The following is a 20,026-nucleotide window of genomic DNA, read 5'->3' on the forward strand; positions in this document are numbered from 1 at the left end:
CCACTTTTTCTTATAATTGAGATAATAATAGCATCTAACATAGAGTTGTTGTGAGAATTAAATCAATATATATATGTATATGTATAAATTCATAAGACAGAATCCTGTACATAATCAGTGCTTATAAATCTTCCTATTGCTATAATTACATAAGAATTTCATAAAATATATCAACCCAGAGAGACAGTACCAAAACTCAGTATTTTATGATACTGCAACATCATTAGTCAAAAACAAAAAGCAAAGCCCACAGGTTTACCTTTTTCTTACGATTTCCGCTTTCACGCTGCACTGCCTTCATTAGATGCACCAGCCGATCTACAAACGTCTGCTGTGCAGCCAGCAAAGAACGCATAACTCTGACAGACTTATCACCCTGAAGGGATTCAAAGGAAAGGAAAATTAGTTCTGTGTAGCATAATGATCAGGGTTTCTTTAATAGCATGGGTGATCTTTATTTATTCTTCTAATAGCTACAAACTTCAATACAAAGTGAAATTGAAAAAGATTAATTATCTTGATTCAGAGATAATGAGAAAGCTTCTAGCTTATTTAAACACTGCCAACTCTTCCGCAGTCGAAAATTATCTGAGTCTTCAGCGAATACTAATCTATCAAAAACGGCACTTTTTTTTCACATACAACCATGTGATCAGAGAGAATCTGTTCACCAAAATGCATTCACTCCTGACTCAATAAATAACTGGAAGCCTATGATGTCTTCAGAAATGCATAGGCATATGGCAGAAACAATATCACCTTCAAGGAACTAAAAATCTACTGAAAAAAAAAGAAAAGCACTCAAATAGCAACATAATGCATGCTTGCTTAGTAAAATATAAGTCATAAAAATTAAATGCCATAAAGTCTTATGTAGTGAATTCCCAGTTCATAAAATATTATAAAATACATTTTCTCGGGGCACCTGGGTGGCTCAGTTGGTTAAGCGACTGCCTCCGGCTCGGGTCATGATCCCAGGGTCCTGGGATCGAGCCCCGCATCGGGCTCCCTGCTTGGCAGGAAGCCTGCTTCTCCCTCTCCCACTCCCCCTGCTTGTGTTCCCTCTCTCACTATCTCTCTCTGTCAATTAAATAAATAAAATCTTTAAAAAAAAAAATACATTTTCTCATTTAATCTTCCCAGTTACACTGATAAGGGTGGCTAGGCAACTGTTATAATTCTCATTTTAAAGGTGAGGAAATTTAAGCTCAGAGAAAGTGAAATTTCTTCACAGGATGACAAAAGCTGTAAGTGACAGAACTGAGGTTAGAAGAGAAGACCAACTACTTTATCTGCCAATAGGTGAATGAAGAGAATGAGCTCTGAGAACTATAGAAAAGTTTAGTCTCCAAGATCTCAGTAAGACGGGACTTAAATTTGTAAGAACATGAAACATGTTCATCTGCAGCTGCAGAAAAAAGATGCTATGAAGTCAACTATTTCTGTAGCAAATCACAGATCAGTGCTGTGAGGGTTCTCACTGCCCGTGCACCCTCTGCTGGCTGAACCGCGCCACAGCACTTGGAGAATTACAACACCTAAGAGGAGAAAATGGTTTTACATAGATTCTAAAAACTGTTTAAGAAGGAAAAATACAAGTTATGTAGTAAGTACCTGCAATATGAGCATTGTCAGATTTCTGAAAATGTACCTAGTCTTGATAAACAAAATAGAAGAGAGGGAAATAAAAAAAGCAAAGCTTTGGAATTTGTTCCATATATAGGTTTATTTCATTAAATCAGAGGTCAACAAACTTCCTATAAAGGGCCAAAGAATAAATACTTCAGGTCTTGTTGGCCATACGGTTTCCATTTCAACTATTCAACTACTACTGCAGTGAATACGTGGCCATAAACATATGAAAACAAATGAACATGACCATGTTCCAATAAAATTTTACGTAGGAACATTGAAATTTGACTTTCACATAATTTTCCTATGTCACAAGATATTCTTCTTCTTTTTATTTTTTTTTAACCATTTAAAAACATAAAAACCACTCTTAGCTCATGGGACATACCAAAACAGGCAACAGGCCAGATCTGGCCCATGCCCGGTGTTTTTGCCAACCCCCACATGAAATGGTTACCTTCAACAATGCTTGGCTGAATCGTCTCATTACATTCAAGTACATCTCATGGGTCTTTGGGTCTCTTTGCTGAGTGTCTTGATCTTCACATTCCACTATCACATACCTTAAAAATATGTTAAGTCACTCATAAGAGGTGAAATGAGAGTCAGATTCATTTTGTAAATATTTCTACTTCTCCACTCAACCAGGTTAGTTCACATTTGCAAAACTAAATAAATGGAAGCAATGAAACACATTTTTCAATGTGTTTAAAAGTGGAAAATTAGGGCACATACACAAACATTTATAAAAAGGTAAATTAATAATAATAATGCCTTAATTTGTATAATATCCTAGATATACTAAAAAGTTTGGCATCAAAAGAAGCATTTTCTCCTAACACTTTATGAGGTACATATAGCATTACCATCTTCAGAAATCATCTAAGCTCACATATCTACCAAGTAACTCACAAACAATATTTTCAAAATCTATGTAATCCTCTTCTAAGACTCTCTTACTCTGAAAACTTCTCTGAAGCTATTTCTCATTAATATACCTCTGCAAAATGAATACAATTTTAAATTTATTTTTCCCATCCAATCTCCCCATTTCTCAAAAATCCATATATAATCTTCCATTTATGTATCATAAAATTGTGGTTTTAAAGGGTTAAAGAGATTTTAAATATATTCTTAAACCTGAACTGCTTATACAATTACCAAATCTTATAGCCAATGATTTGAATTAGATTCTAGAGGCCAATGTTCTCTAACTGTTCTGATAGGAACAAGCCATACTAACAAACACATTTTATATCACAACTCAGGACATATAGCCACATGTGTGCACACAGATGCCCCAAAGTAAAAAAGCTTCACAAAACAATAGTCTATTATATGTTAATATTTGCTACTCTGTTCTTTCTTCACACAACAAATACTAGATTGTGAACCTGTAAATTGATTTCAGTGGATCGTGACATGTAGTTTGAAAAACACAGATCTATCTAGACCAACTTGCTTGTTTCATCAATAGTGAAACTTAAGAGGGGTTGTGTCTTGCCCACAGTACAATCATTAGTTGATTGTAGACCTGAAATCAGAGCCCAGGACGTTGGGCTCCTGGGTCAGGACCCTTTCTGCCTGCTAAGCCTACCCTCACACTATTTTATCTTTAAAAATCACATGAAACTTTTCAACTCCCTAATCTGATAGTGTTTTTCAAATCTCAAGTCACAGCCACTTATTTTCTTTTATATTATTTCCAGGAAAAAGTACAGTCTGCCAGGAGAAGGTGAAGGTCATGAGAGCAGAAAGCTTACCTGTCTTGTTTACACTATACCCTCAGCACTTCCAGGCCTGGCTCATAATACTCAGCAGGTTATTGCTGAATGAATGAATGACTCAAATCTCATAGATCTAGCCATTATCTCAATGCTAATTCTCAAATATGAATACATATATCCTTTTTATCACACCAAAAGTCTGATTTTGCACTTCTTTGCATGTCCTCCCTAATTTTCAAGCAGCACGCCCCCTTTCCAAGACACTGTCATTTTTAAGGGAACATGTGTAAAACTGAACTTATCACATTAAATGAGTTATCCTCTATCTCTATTGAATCTACCAATATTCCAGTCATTTGGGCTGGGAATTCTCTTGTAGCGGGGTTTGCAAACTCAAGTTTTCTCAAAAATCAGTCAGGAAACAAATGTTTGAATCACCTGAATACAAAAAAAGAGAAGTGAGGCAGTAGCCAGATCAGAGAACATAAGCTCTACCTAAAATCATCACTGGCACTTTGTGTTTACTTTGCGGTCCATGCGAGTTCCCATTCCCCTTCTTCAAACATTGGTACTCAATCTGTCACCAGACTCTGTTGATTTTTTTGTCCTACAAAATGCCTCTTACCATGGTTCTGTACTACTAGCTAGCCAGCAGATACCTCTCCCCGGCCTCTCCAACTCTAAAAAGAAATCCATTATTGCTCAACATAATCATCCTAATTTTTTTTTTCCTTTAAACTAGCTTCATAATGTCCCACCTCTATTAACAAAAACACCAATGGTTCTCTCTTATCTACCAGTTTAACACAGATTTTGTGGCCACAGCATCAGGTTCAAACTTCCACTATCCTCAATTTACACACGCACACTGCAGTCAGGTCAGACCCCTAACCACTCCTAGTATGTGCATCCACTTGGTACTTCTGCTCAGGTTGCAGTAATGTCCAGAAATACCTTCCCATCTCCATCTTTCCATATTCTACTCACCCTTCAACTACAGGACATATTTTCTCTCTTCCAGGAAGTCTTCAAAGACCCTGACAAGTCCCTCCTCCTCTGACTTCCTAGAATAGGCCTAGCCTCTCAGACAACTTGTGCTCATATCACCAAACTGTTTCATGTGTTTAACTCTTAGTTCCCTTCATAGGTTACAGAGAAACCGATGCCACAGGCCACAACTTAAAACTTTTCAGTAGCCCCTGACATACCCATAATAGTCTTATACACAGAAATATTTTAAGGGCTCATAAAAGTAAAAGCCTTCCTCTCCTGACTTCCAGTACAATGGTTTACTATGATACTAGCAGCTGTTTAAAGTCCTAGGATTGTATAGCCTAGAATTCTCTGTAAAGTGGAATGAAGAACTGAACCATGACACTCTTTCCACCGTATCATGTTCCCAACAGGAGTTCTAAGCCAAAATTTCAAGAAGGCCCTCCTGAATCTTGAATCAAGAAAGCCTTCTAGAGTGGCACCTGGGTGGCTCAACTGGTTAAGCATCCAGCTCTTGATTTCGGCTCAGGTCATGATCTCAGGGTTGTGAGATCAAGTCCTGCATCGGGCTCTGCACTGGGCATGGAACCTGCTTAAGATTCTCTCTCTTCCTCCCCCTCTCTTAAAAAAAAAAAAAAAAAAAGGAAGAAAGAAAGCAAGCAAGCCAGCCTTCTAGAGCTACAGGATACATATGACTATTTAAAATAGGATTAATTAAAATTAAATAAAAATTAAAAATTCAGTTTTTCACTCACACATTCTACATTTCAGGTGCTCAGTAGCCGTATGTGCAACATTATGGATAATTTCCATCACTGCAGGAAGTTTCACTGGACAACTCTATTCTAGATAAATAAGCTAAGAACAGTTAAGAGAAACTCTTATTTCCTATTTGCAGTATTCCAGAATGTTTGGTCATTTCAGGATACCACCCAGGAATGTTAAATAGACAGTGATTCTAAACTATAAAACTGTCAATATACAGTCCTTTTCAAATCCTATTCAGACCTTTCCATCCTTTAAAGTTCTTGACTATCTCCATTACCTTAGTATACTGTCTTTTTCTGTGTGTTTACATAGAAATTCATTTCTAAATGAGTAATACAGATGACCAGAACATGTAGGATCCCCTGCTTTTGTTCAGATCTCCCTGACCACCAAGTAAACACAATGGTCACAGCTATTTCCTATGACTGAGGGTCTACACTGATGATCATGATAAAGGTAAAAAAATCTTCCAAACCGAAGTTCTGCTACAAAAAGAAAAGTCCATCTAAAATACAAATGACAACGTCATCTCCAAATATGAAGGCCAAATTTAGATCAAGACTAAATGACCTAGATTTGAATCATTTCTGAATTCTCAGTTCACAGCAGTAAGTAGATTCTACAAAGCACTCTAAGGTATTCCCTTGAAACCTATCATCTTCAAGTAGAAATACAGACAAAACTGTCCAGGTACCCATTGTAAGATGACATCAGTGGGCTACCTGCTTCCCAGCAATTTTGTTTTGTGGGGTAAATAACCTTTATTACCTTGAAAGGTCTTAAAAGTTATAGAAAAACATGTCAAAGCATCCAAAGTTTACTTTCAATTTCAACATACTGGAATAGCTATAAAATAAAAAACTGGAACGATTTATAGGTCCTGATACCCAACACTTTACAGACTGGAGACTCTAACTCCCCTCTGTGGCTTAAAACGTTGACACTATTCATTTTAAAAGGATTGTCTGCACAACTATAGGCCCCTAAGGATTCAGCCATAGCAGGAATGCCATTTAAATCACTGGAAAGGGAACAAATAAAAAAGGAAATTCAAAAGGTTCGGAAGGAAATAGCACAATCAATTAAAATTTTTATTTTAATACATTTGTTAAAATAAGAGTACGCTTAGAGTGAGAGGCCTTTAAATTGTTACATTTGATTAATATTTTTATACTACTCTGTCCATGTTCAAAGGAAGTGAATGATCATTTTAAACCAACTACTGAAATTATTTTCCATATTTTCACCCAACAATCACAAAAGCAGTGTCTACCAACGTCAGAAGCCCACATCAATAGCTTTTTTCTCCCCATGAATATTTCTGAAAATGTAATATGCAGACTGTAAATACAGGAAAAACAATTACTCCTCAGAGAAGGAGCAGACATAGCACATGCTATTGCTTCAATGAATCAGAGATATAGCGGGAAAACACAAATCAAATCTAAGTTTGACAGAATGCTTATAAGACTGGGAGTTGGAGCTGCACTTTGTTTATTGTCTGTGGAGAAAACAAAGCACTCTTTCTGAATGGAAAACTGTTGCCTTGCTGGAAATTGCTCATCTAATAGGTTTCCTACTGTTTAGCTGCTTTTACAATGGTGTGAAAACTCGTCCTACTTGAAATAAGAAATCAAGGGTTCTATCACAACTAATTTCAGATTTTACAATGAAATCTGGTCTATAGTCAAATCTGAAGAATACATAATTTCAAAACACCACATAATCAGTATATGCACACATAGCTCTTAAAACAGTGACTACTCGGGTGCCTGGGTGGCTCAGTTGGTTAAGCGACTGCCTTCAACTCAGGTCATGATCCCAGGGTCCTGGGATTGAGTCCCGCATCAGGCTCCCTGCTCTGCGGGGAGCCTGCTTCTCCCTCTCCCACTCCCCCTGCTTGTGTTCCCTCTCTCGCTGTGTCTCTCTCTGTCAAATAAATAAATAAAATCTTTAAAAAAAAAAAGAAAGAAAAAAACAGTGACTACTCTAGACTATAAATTCTGAGCCAGAGAAAACTTTTCATGAATACTGCAAGAAAATAAAAATACCTATAAAGGAATTCTCAGTAAATGATTTAAAAAATATATAAAATCTTAATTTTAAAATACCTAAGAAGCTTACATGCTGAGTGCTATATTTTTTTTTATTTCCTTTTAAATATTTACTTAGATGTTCATGAGGAAATTTTCCATAACACCAGTGAATAGATATACACTTAAGAATTCAGACTGGAATATGGAGAACATTAAGAAGCAAGAGATTACATTAAAAGGAAATAGTAGCTATTTGGTATTATGAGAATTGCCAAGTAAACTTTTCAAAGGAAAAGAGCGATTAACAACTAGCCAAAACATTCTGTGGGTATTTTTCAAGGACATACTAACATTTACTGTGAGAGAAATGTAGTTTTATGAATATTATATTAAACTGCTAAAATAAAAATAAAGAGGTATTTTTCTTTCTATTACTAGGACCAACAGGAAAAAAAAAATTACAGGTTCCAAAGCGGTGGGGGGAAAAATGACAGATTTAGTTACGATTGTTGATAGCAGTTTTTCTTCACTGTAAAGGGAACCATAAAGGTTGAAACTAAACAATTATTTACCGCATATGTACATTAACAGACAGCTGTGTTTGTTAAAGAACTTCCCTGGTTTAGTTGCATATTTCTTGGCTACAAGGGCAGTGTCCAGAAAACTGTTATGTTTGGAGAGTGGGAGAATGAAATTAACGATTGATTTGACCTACAGGACAGTTTTCCAAACTCAGTCTAAAACAAGACAGTACTTTGTTTAATTTCTTCATGGAAAGCAAAATGCCTCATTGTACTTCAAAAATAATGAGCTTTCAGAATGGATATCAATTCATTTCTATTGTTTAAGTAAACCCAATAAATGAGGCAGTATTTTAGATCAGAAACAATTTCCACGGTTAAATACTATCAAGTATGTCAATAAGTTTAAAAATGTTTCTGAACGTACAGAGGCTTCAGGTAGGATTTGCCCAGCTGGCTCGGCCCTTTGTTTGCTCTACAAAACTAGAGAAGGCTCTTTTGTCTAGTGTTTAATCCTAGTGCTTTCTTTTATTGAACCAAAATATTGCTCACTGTGGCTTAAGCTACTTGTCCTTTACACCTAAATATTCTGTGACGGATACAGGGAGCCAGGCTTCATACTCCTTGTGTCTCAGGAAGTCAGTCAGCCTTTCTATGGCCTTAGCTGCTCTTCCCTTCACCTCACTCAGGAAACCTGTCTCATGTAAAACAGAGATACTTCTACTTGCCCCATTTAACTTCATGGGGACAAGGGAGAAAAGGTCACTGAAAGTATTCTGTAAATAGCAAAGTGCTAAATAAACGATCTAATTCTAACTGAGGTGCCACCAAGTTTGCCTCTGCCTCAGTTTCCTCATCCATGAGAGAAGTACCTTCAAATTCCAGCTTCCTGTTTTTGCATGATTCCAATGCTGTGGTAAATAATGTGAAAATACACACTCTTGAAGGATTGTGAGGAATCATACTAACACTACTTAAATAGCATAAGAGGCAAATAGATATCAAACTGCAAAACCTATTACCTTACCCAGTTTTATCTTAGATCCTGGAAAGTCAGTGAAGGGAAGAGAAACAGTAGTGCTAACAAGCATTTCCATGAACACAGTTGTAAAGAAATACAGCCAGGTAGATGCAAATACTACATTTAGGCTTTTGATGACTTCTCATCCCTTATTTTAAATTGCCTTTACGTTTTGGGTATGGGAAAAAATAGTCCTAACCAGTAATCAGAAAATAAAAAGAAAGCTATTTCACATACCAGTATAAATAATTAGCCAGTGTTGAGTTTTTGCAGGCTCTTGATATCAAGAAGGTGCAGAGATCTTGCTGAAAGAATTAAAAGAAATGTATATTTATTACCATCTGCTTTAACAAGGGGGAAAAGAAGAGAGTCTACATTTGTCTATCAGTTTTCATCTATATATCTCTTGTCACAGATCATATTTTTACACATCCATGTATCCCTCCATCCTTCCGTCCAATACTTATTCTAAATTAGGCAATATATGAGAGGCTAACGACACCATGGTTCACAGAGTTACTTGTCCTACTGAAGTTTAACATTTAGTGGAGAAGAGAGACATCAAAGAAATTCATAGAAATAATTTAGATCAGGAAGTCACAAAAGGCAGCAATGGGGATATGATATCAGGCAAGACCAAAATGACACTATGGACAGAGGCCCTAAACTTGACTGTTCAAGAAATTTTAAAAAGGCCAAGCATAGCTAAAATTCGGTGAACATGAAAGTAAAGGAGGCTAAAAAGGTAGGCAAAGCCCAATTGTGCAAGACCTTTAAGGTCACACTATTGCGTATGGATTTTGTTTGCAAAGCAATGGATACTGCATAAAAGATCTTAAGCAGGGGAGTGAGATGATCTGATTTCCATTTTATGAAAACGACTCCAGCTGCTCTGAGAAGTAGAGGCCTGAGATCAGTTAGAAGCTGATCAGTTATACAGGAGTATAAGAGTGAACCGTAGGAGCAGAGACAGAGAGAAATAGACAGATTTTTAAAACATTTGGGAAGTATAATTAATAAGACTTGCTGATGGAAAGGAGGGAAGAAGGAAAGAAAGGAATTGCCAGTAACTCCCAAATTTATGGATTTAGCAAATGGGTTGATTTGCTACGTCACAGATGGAAATTCCAACTGAGGAACAGGCTGGAGTGTGGGGAGAGAATTGTATTTTGAAATATTAACTTTGAAATGCCTGTCAGATATACAATGGAGATCAATAGGGTTTTGGATATATGAATTTAGAACTCAGATGAGAGAAATGTACGAGACATATAAATTTGAGTTTATCAGTACAGCCTGGGGCAAGAGTATAAATTGAGAATAGAAGAGGACCTTGAGGAACATTAAGATGTCAGGCTGCAGTGAAAGTGCTGACAAAGGAAACTGAGACGGCATAGCCAGAGAGCGGGAGAAGAAAACACAGGTCGTACGGTAACATCTAGACCATGAGAAGAGTCCTTCAAGAAGGGAGCCATTTATTTTGCTGAATACTGCAAACAGGAACTTAGAAGTATACATAATCATAAACATTAAAGTTATTTTCTACTTTAGCAAAGTAAGTTTTGAGTTAACAATGGGAAGCAAAGGCCAGAATGATGTGGATTAAAGACTGGGGAAAAAAAAAAAGGAAGAAGAGTCAGTATGTACAAACAACTCCTTTTAGAAGCCTGATCTTATTTAAAGGGAAGTAAGAAGATAAGGTGCTGTTTCAAAGGAGGTGGTGTCAAGGGAGAATTTTTGTTTTGTTCTGTTTCGTTTCTGAATTTTTCAGATGGGAGATACTGACATACTTGAGTATTTCTACCAGGAAAAGAAGAGAACATATCTTTGAAGGGAGTTATATTTCTTCTGTATAAGAAAACAGAAGGCCAGAATGAAAAAGGATTCACCTCTGTAAATCTGGTGATGGGAAATTGAGACCATTCTTACCTAGTGACTTCTATTTGTTTCCACTAAGTATGAAGCAGGGCATGAAGAACAGAAGAGAAAAAGTACGAAAGAGCCACTGCAGAGCAGGGAGAGCAGCCCACCCAGAGAAATATAAGATGGCAGACAGTGTTGTGTCCGCCTGGTGTCGGTGCTCATGAATTCACAGTGATGCCAACATGACAGGCTACGTGCTTTTCTTCAGCAATATTCAGGCACAGAGCAATCAGGTAATTAATTAGGCTTATCAAGGGTAGAGATTTTACCAGGGGAACTGAAAGTACTAATAAAAGAATGATTATAATGCTGAGCCATGGGATTAAAGCTATATTCAGAGGAAAGCAAATACTGAAGGGGGTTGATGAACAAAGAAAGGGGTAGAGATCAATGGATTAGAAGATTCTATGTGGTGGGGGTAGCTCAGAAAGTAAGCTAAAATAATAAAAGGTTGTTATCACAAAGCAGATATACCAGTGCTTTCAGAAGTGGCAAGAATCTTATCTCTAATTTTAGAGCTAAAGATTTTAAATGTGCAACATTTAAAAACCCAGCAGGGAAATGCCTCAATCAGAAAGCCATAATAATGAATCCATGAATTTAACAGGTAGAATCTAAGCCTAAAGTTTATCTTTGACTTTAGGAGAAGGATATTATGCTTTTATATAATTTTATATATATTATATATATTTAAATAGAAAACACAGATTGCATTTGATTCTTTTTTTTTTCACTAAAGAACTATATACAGAGCATAGGCAGGGAAGAATTAAATTTAAAAACATTTGTGAGGGGAGCCTGGGTGGTTCAGTCAGTTGAGCATCTGACTTTACCTCAGGTCATGATCTCAGGGTCCTGGGACTGAACCCCACATCAGGCTACCCACACAGCAGGGAATCTGTTTCTCCGTCTCCCTTTGCCTCTCCCCCTACTCATGCTCTCTCTTTCACTCTAATAAATAAATAAAATCTTTTAAAAAATAAAAATATATGTGAAACAAGAAACCTGTACTATAAATTTTTAAACTCAATTTGGGTGAGCAATTTATAAAATTTTAAAACAACTAGAAGAAAAAAATGTGCTTTAGGAAAAAAGAAAATGATCTCATATTGAAGGTCAGAGATATAAAAAGAAATGGTAAATACCTCTAAATAGTTACTGATTGTATACAATAATAGTATTATCTAATTAGGGAGTTAAATTAAGTCACTGGGTAAAAGTGACATACAAGTAAAGAGGTATACTGTTTTGGAGAAGGATAATACTTCTTATGCCAAACTTAAAGGATGGATGTTAAAATATCTAGCATAGCCAGTAAAAGAATTGATAGAGACAATATAACCTCCAAGCTGAGGAGGGAGACAAAGGATAGGGAGGGGACCCAGCCAAATACAGGCAAAGGAAAAATGTATAAGAATAGAAAGTACCACCACTTATGACGATGAAATCAATCCAAGTATAGCTCTAACCACAATAAAAATGGGGGAAAAGTTCCAGTTAAAAGACAATAGTGTTAAGCTGTATTAAAAAACGTAATCTAGCTATATGATGTTTTCCAGAGATAAACCTAAATATAAGGCCCCAGAAATACTGAAATGAAAGGACTAAAAAGTATACCAGTGAATACTAACCAAGACAAAATTCTATTACTATCAGACAAAACAGACTTTAAAGCAAAAAATATGACTCGACATAATGAAGGTTACTAATAAACAGTGATAAAAGATTCAATTTACTTGAATGCACCTAATAAAATAGTTTCAAAATATTTAAAGCAAACATCAACAGAAAAAGAAGGAGAAACTGACAATTCCACCATCATACAGGGGGAATTTTACCCTAATTCTTAAGAGATCAAGCGCAGAAAAACATCAGGAAAGGGTTCATTTACACAGTGAATGAGCTTGCCCTAGTGACATACATACAATGGTGTACCCAACAATTGGGGAATATATCTTTTTTTCAAATATCCAGGGAATTTATGGAAAATGACCATATTTGAGCAATGAGACTCGAGTGTCTATCTTCTTTCTAATGTTTGGCCATACATGCATAGTGGTTTCCTAAAACTCCAAGAACAGGGAAAGGAAAGGGGAAGAAAGTGAGACAATCCTCAGGTGTCAGAGAGGAGACAAGAATATTGGTATCTGCAGTGATAAGCGGGGGAATTTCAGCTTGGTCGAATGCCGCCTGACATGTCCAAACACTGAATTGTTTACAGGTCTCTTAAAGGTGATGACTGCTGGTACAGTATTATTATTACTCTGCTGGGGGCAGTGAGGAAGGGGGAGGCGGAAAAAAGTACTCAAAATGAGTCCCAGTGCTTTCTGAGATAGCTTGAATTACCTAAACTCTTTATAGAACTATTCAGCTGAGAAAAGACAAAATGGCATAATCATTGAGTAATAATAACAGGTTCAACAGTCACAAGAGAAATATCAGAAATATATAAAAACTATTTTTATTCTTAGTCTAAAAGTTCTGAGTCATAGTGTGTAAAACTGTATTCTGAATATAACATTCAGAACCCAATCACTTCAAACAATCTTCAGTGTAAACTACCCTAGCTGAAGCCACCAACAAGTCTCACGTGGATTATTTCAACAGCTTCCAAGTAAAAGTCATTTGATAACATGGCCTCCAAGACCCTGCTTGACTCCTGCTCTTTCTATGACTCATTCTTTAACCATGCTCCCTTCCGCTCACTCCCCAGAGCCAGGCATCCTCTGCTGTTCCTCACACTTAAGCTCTGGTCCTCAAGCCTTTATATTTGCTGTTCCCTCTGCCTGATACACTCCTCTCCCCAGACCACTCACATGGTTATTCCCTCGCCTATATCACCTTTACAAAAGATGTCACTTTTCCAGGGAGGCCTTCCCTAACCACTTTTCAAAATTGCAACTGTCTAACCCTATCCAACACCCCCTCTATCACCCTTCTCTGATTTATTTTTCTCCTTAGAAAGTAGATATCATTATCTCTTCTACTATATATAAATATTATTGACTACCATCGGCACAAACACTAGGATGTAAGCTCCGTGAAGACAAAGATTTTGACCATTTTGTTCTCTACCTCCAGCATCTTGAATATTTCTGGCACATAATAAGAGCTCAAAACATAAGTGTGAAAGAATGAATTACTGAATCAGTATATCTGTACCTTAGATTTGACAAGGCAAAACAATTACACTGGAGCTGAATGGTTTCTTAAAGGGCTCCCTTAAGGATTCTATGATCCTGTAATTTAAAAGTCTTTTTTCAGTATTTTCTCTTATATCAAAAGGTAGGCAGATATCAAACTCTGGTTAACAGTTAATGATAAAAGCAAGAGTCACTCAGTCATCAATATTAACTTCTAAAATTTGACTAAAAGCAATATATGTGTGTGTGTGTGTGTGTATACATTTTTAAAAATCAACTTTACTTTCTAGTATCAAAGTATGTATTATTTGTTTTCAACATCAGAGGTGTGAAAGGTTCTCAAATTAGAAGTCTTAGGGAGAAATTCAAGAACATACTACATCAGTTTCTGCATATGTACTTCCAAATGTACCTCTCAGAGTAGCAGTAGCCTATTTGGCCTGTTTTAAATAAAAAATCAGTCTAATTATTTAGAAAGATTTCACTTAATTTTTCTGTATGAGTTAAAAACAGCTACTTAGTATATAATCCCTAGTATCAAAGTCATACATTTCTAGAATGTAATCACAAACACCGACAATTACAGTAATGTTCCTAAATATGTTAACAATAAATAGTCTGAGTTTCCTTAATAAAATATTTAAGCCCAGTTTATTTTCATATTGCGTATTAATCCATTTATATGTCCAAAGCACCAATAAAATGCCTTGAATTGAAGATTATCTGGCACTTTTTGCTGAGAAGAAAAGTCATAAACATGCATCATATAACAAGTTATTTAATTAAGTTGTAATATTTTGTTTATTAATCAAATTCAATGTTTTAAAGACCAACATAAAATGTTTATCTGGTAAGATAGCTCCTGTAGAGGGGTGCCTGGGTGGCTCAGTCGTTAAGCGTCTGCCTTCGGCTCAGGTCATGATCCCAGTGTCCTGGGATCGAGCCCCGCATCGGGCTCTCTGCTCGGCGAAGTCTGCTTCTCCCTCTCCCCCTCCCTCTGCTTGTGTTCCCTCTCTCGCTGTGTTTCTCTCTGTCAAATAAATAAAATCTTTAAAAAAAAAAAAAAAGATAGCTCCTGTAGAAACTTGAAAAGCTTTGTACTCACCTCTAGATTTTCACCATCTGAACTGTCCTTTGTTTTAGCTGCAGGAGGAGGGGAAGACACTGGAGGAAGAGGGCTGGTTATAATTTGGGAGCTGAGAAAATAAAGGAGATATCACTGATATGTAAAATATTCTGTCTGTAAGAGAAGATATACATTTTTTTAGCACAGTTCACCTCAGTTTTGTCTGGTTAAAGCATCACTTCTAAAGCGTATTCTGTGCAACACTAGAGTCACATTATGTCCTAGAAAAAGCCTACAATTAAAAAATATGGGTAACAGCCTCTTGGAAGATTTTTGTGCAAGCTGGTATATTACAGGTTTTTGACAAGTACTGCAGTGTTTTTTTAAAGTCCATTTTAATTTAAGCCAGCATTTCTCAAACATATCTGGCCACAAGACCATCCCATCTCTTTTTTATCTTTTAAAAAACATATAAACTAGTGACCGGCAGACCATAATTTGGGAAATACTGGGTTACATTTTACATCTTGTCATAAAATCTTAATAGACTTCTAGTAAAATATTCTAGGTGGCATAAGGGAGGAAGAAGGTAAATAAGCAAGCATGACTGGAGAGTGAAGGTCTCTAACGTATGGTGGGAGACAAAGTAAGCAGGGGGGGGTCTCTTCTCTTAAAAACAGAAAAATATAAAGCAGCCTACAGAAGAAAAAATGATTTTTCCCATTTTTCAGTTCTTCTTCAAATGAAAGAAGATAAACAACAGTATCACAATCATAATGAAAAATTCAGAAATACAATCTTGAGCTCATGCGGTAATTGTAGTAATTGGACTAATTCAGCAAATCTGAATTCTAGACCTCATCTGTCATTAATAAATCTCATGACCTTCACAATATAAATTTATTACTGAGCCTCAGGTTTCTCACCTAAAGGTTCCATTTATCTCAAATTTTAAGACTTTATGAAAAGCAAAATGGCAAAGTATAAACAACATGGGCTTTGGAGTCAACTCTAACATTTGCAGGACAGAAGACTCTGGACAATTATCTTCTTGTTAAGTCCTTCATCTGAATTAGGGATATGAACACCTACTTCAGAGGATTATTAAAATGAGTTAATGTATGTGGACCACCTCACAGTGTCTGCTACAGAGGTATGAGTTCTTAATTGTTGTTATTATTGTTAACAGCTTTTAATTCAAGTACCATGCTATTTTTTTATTTTAACTACTAAAAAGGTGAAAAGCGGCCAATAAAACATACAATAAAGTATTTGAGCCCACTAACATGCCCCATCCTTCATTTTATTTTTGCTTGAACAGTAATAGTATCTAGCCCTTACTGAGCAGTATCCTAAAGGCTTTAGTATATTAACTCATTTAATCTTCCAAGAGCCCTCAAAGATCAGTTACTATTATTATATCCCCATTTTTAAGATGAGAAACTGGGGCCACACAGAGAATATGCACCTTCCACAAGTTTACACAGCTAGTAAGTGGCAGAGTGAAGATTTTCACTCAGGTATTCTGACTCCACAGCTTGCAAAACATTGCTCTGCAATACAGTAATTTGTGCTCTGTGAGTATACATACCACATTCATTGGTAAAACTTTAAACTTAGTACCAACTAGGGTTTGGTACATCTGGGGAAAAAGGAAAGAAGTCTGAAAAGGGGGGAGACTACTAGATTTGAAAATAAGTCCTCCCCCCAGTCTACGGCCATACCACCCTGAACGCGCCCGATCTCGTCTGAAAGTAAGTCCTCCCTGGATATCCATACCTATCTATTTCTGCAGAATTTATTCCAGAATTTGACACAGTCTCTGACACTGAACCCTGACTATCCTTCTTGGTAGGTTCTAATCCATTCTTTATGTCATCAAAATTTTCATATTTGAGAGCTTGGACCAGTTGTAATAGGTACATCAACAAATCCTGGAAAACAAACACACACACACACAAAAATAAGCTAATATTAGAAAAACAAATGCAATAGGATTATAGACATCATTTATTCCTAAATATCAAGAGAACAGCTTTGTTTCGTCTACCACTTATCAGCTGTGTTACCTTTGGCAAGTTACTAGGCTATTTAAGCTCTTGGTGCCTCACTGGGTCCTCATCTGTAAAATGGACATAATCATATATACCTTAGAGATGAGTTGTGAGGATTAAATCAATTAATAGAAGAAAGTCATAGAACAGTGCCTGGCACAGAGTAAATGGCCAATAAATGCCTTGTTTATTTTTTTTAAAGATTTTATTTATTTGACAGAGAGAGAAAGAGAGCAAGAGAGCACAAGCAGGGGGAGCGGCAGAGGGAGAGGGAGAAGTAGGCTCCCTGCTCCAGAGCCTGACTCAGGGCTTGATCCCAGGACCCTGAGGTCATGACCTGAGCCGAAGGCAGACACTTAAGAGACTGAGCTACCCAGGCGCCCCTAACTGACAAAAAGTAGAGCAAAAAACAAAAACAAGGATTAAGATGGTTTATGTAAAACTAAGAAATTAAAGAAGGATCCTTTTCTCAGCAATAGGTCAGATAATAGCATTTTATGTCTATGATTTCATAAGAAACTCCAAATTTTCAAGTTCTAAAAGAACTTCTGTTTCATAAGCTTTTCTGGTTAGGATTTTTTTGAATCTTGAGTTTTTTTTTTCCCTTGAGAGCTCAGGTTTTAGAGAATTTGTGCTGCTTCTTAAATGAAAAATCCTATAAAACAGACATTTTAATTTTAACACTCTTGGTTAAGGGAAAAGCTTACTTTCCTGCCAACTAGCAACAATGGCTTAAAGAAAACAAATACCTAAGCCTAAATTTCCCATACTGCTATTGACAATCAACGGGATAATTAGGACTCAAAGTGTCAACAAAGTAGTTTTTACTTTTCTGAGTTTTCCTTCAATGTAAAAAGACTCTTTAGGTTTAATATTTAGGATGGAAATGTTTCCTGTCATACTCTCTATAAATGTCATACTTTCTTGGCCTTTCCCAATGAATATTAAGAAAACTCCAAAAATCTCATTTTTAAAAATAATTACAAACTGAAGAAATTCACAAAACTCAAACACTTCTTAAAAGTATCATTACCGTCGAGTTCCCGTTGCCACTCACCCAGTTGGCCCCTCAAAACTCATAATTAGGTAATTGTTGAGACTTGGTAACCACCACCTCAATCTCAAGTCTCCTCTTTAAGCCCACAAACCAAATAAAATCCCCTGTCAAAACTTCAGGGCTCACACTTTCCTTCCCTATTTGTAACAACTATAGAATTTGTACTTATTTGCTAAATTATTTACCCTTGGTCTTCTCCAGTTTATTACATACATCATGAGGACAAAGACCACTTCCAACAACCTATTTTCCTTCACTTAATACTATACTATATTTCTTTTTTTCATAATTTTTTCTTACATTAACAGTCAACATTTTTATCATTATCTAAATACTGACAAAGAATAATATACAAGATTTCACCATTAAATATGATTTTGTCACAAAAAAATTAAATGAAAGGTTAACAGGCTTATTAATTCATATTCAAATATATCAATGTCAGTGGCCAGAGAAAACAAATGACTCTATATCAAAGCACCTCTTAGTGTTCTCTTTTTAATTGGAGCAATAACCATCTCTTCTTTTGAGACTTATGACATCTAATAGCAATAGGCATGCTTTTTCTAAGAAAAAAAGTGAATTAAATAACAGAAAGTTGATAAATACATTTAATGACAAGTATCCTTCTCAGGAGGTGTAAGTAACTAAGTTTCACTGCTAGCTTTCCTTACCAAGGCATGCTTCAAAAATGCTGCTGAATATACCACCTGTTATGATTTCCCCATTATAGAAGACTTACCACATGAAATTAAAAAGGCTGTATCGAATTCAGAAGAAAACCTTCCTCTTTTTATGTCACTCATTACTATCTGATTTGTTGGCATGATATTCTATAGTCAAACTGTACTTTCCTTCATTTGTACAAAGTCTGTTTGCTCATTATATAGTCACATCTTGAAAAACTTAAAATTCTTCCGAGCATGAAGGACATAAGCATCCGAGTAAAACAAAAGAAAAAAAAATCAGGTTTCCGACTGAGGCAATTCAGTAAAAATTTCCCAAGAGCTACGGAATATTATCTAGATAGTGATCACCATTCCTCTTGATAACAAGTTAGTTCGAATGCTTCAGAGTGCACAGGCAGAGTTCCATGTCAAAAATCACTCACTTCCCATTTTTTGCTGAATTAAGAGTAATTCTTCACATAGGCATTTACAGTTAAAAAGACACGGTTTCTGGTTTCTGATCTTACTTCCTGAACAGCTAGCTACATATATCCTACGTTCCTGTTAAAGTGAAATACTTTCTATTTTTCTTCTACTTTTCATTCTCCTTGCCTTTGCTCATACAGGTCTCTCCACTTAAAATGTAAATTCATGTCTAACTGTGAAAATCCACTCTTCCTTCAAAATCTATCTCAAATACTGCTTCCTCCTCAAGTTCTATGGGGCATCTCTCCTTTTGAGCCACATAGCAATAAGAAATATGGCTTTTAAAAAAATTCCTAAATAGAATATTAGCAAATTAAATTCAGAAAAGTATTCAAAGACTGGGTAAAATTTATTTTACAAATGTGTGGCTGGTACATTAGGAATTCACCAGCACAGATTCCATATAGAGCATATATTGTATGCTGTTGTTCTCCAGACAGCACAATGCTATACCCACAAAATATAGCAAACCACCTAACATTTATTAAAACTAACAAGAGAAATCACTAAAGTGATTAGATAAAACATAAATATTAAAACATAATTTTCATTTAACTAACTAAAAGAAGTAAGAGATAAAGGGGTGAGGTAGTTCATAACAGTTAACAATAACTGTCAGGGAATAAATCTATTTTTAAAATGTATAAAATTTTTCTAACATCAAGACTTGTATGAATACAAAAATCATGTCTCCAGGAGGGAAGATTTAATATCATAAAGTTGTCAATTTTTTGTAACGTAATATATAAATTTAATGTAATTCCACTTAAGATTCTTGTGGAGTTTTAAGAAAATGAAAAAAATTATTCTAAAATTCTTGGAAAGAATAAAAGTATAAAAATTACAAAGAAAATTATAAAAAAGAAAAACAGGGAAAGGATCTGTCCAATCATGTTTAATGTTATAGTGAAGCAACTGCAATTTTTTTTGA

At 35.8% G+C, this 20,026-nt stretch overlaps 1 protein-coding gene across 1 annotated transcript in view; it reads right to left on the reverse strand.

Moving 5' to 3' along the window:
• The window catches only part of PIK3C3 (phosphatidylinositol 3-kinase catalytic subunit type 3), a 143,065-nt gene that overhangs the window by 62,275 nt on the left and 60,764 nt on the right, over positions 1 to 20,026 (reverse strand). Inside the window, exons 11-15 of the mRNA XM_021686322.2 lie at positions 16,610 to 16,764; positions 14,870 to 14,960; positions 8,936 to 9,003; positions 2,090 to 2,195; positions 260 to 376 (exon numbers count right to left, since the gene is read on the reverse strand). Of these exons, the coding sequence (XP_021541997.1) occupies positions 260 to 376; positions 2,090 to 2,195; positions 8,936 to 9,003; positions 14,870 to 14,960; positions 16,610 to 16,764 (537 nt within the window). The remainder of the gene's footprint in view (positions 1 to 259; positions 377 to 2,089; positions 2,196 to 8,935; positions 9,004 to 14,869; positions 14,961 to 16,609; positions 16,765 to 20,026) is intronic.

The sequence above is a fragment of the Neomonachus schauinslandi genome, chromosome 14, assembly GCF_002201575.2.
Source record: "Neomonachus schauinslandi chromosome 14, ASM220157v2, whole genome shotgun sequence".
NCBI lineage: Eukaryota > Metazoa > Chordata > Mammalia > Carnivora > Phocidae > Neomonachus > Neomonachus schauinslandi.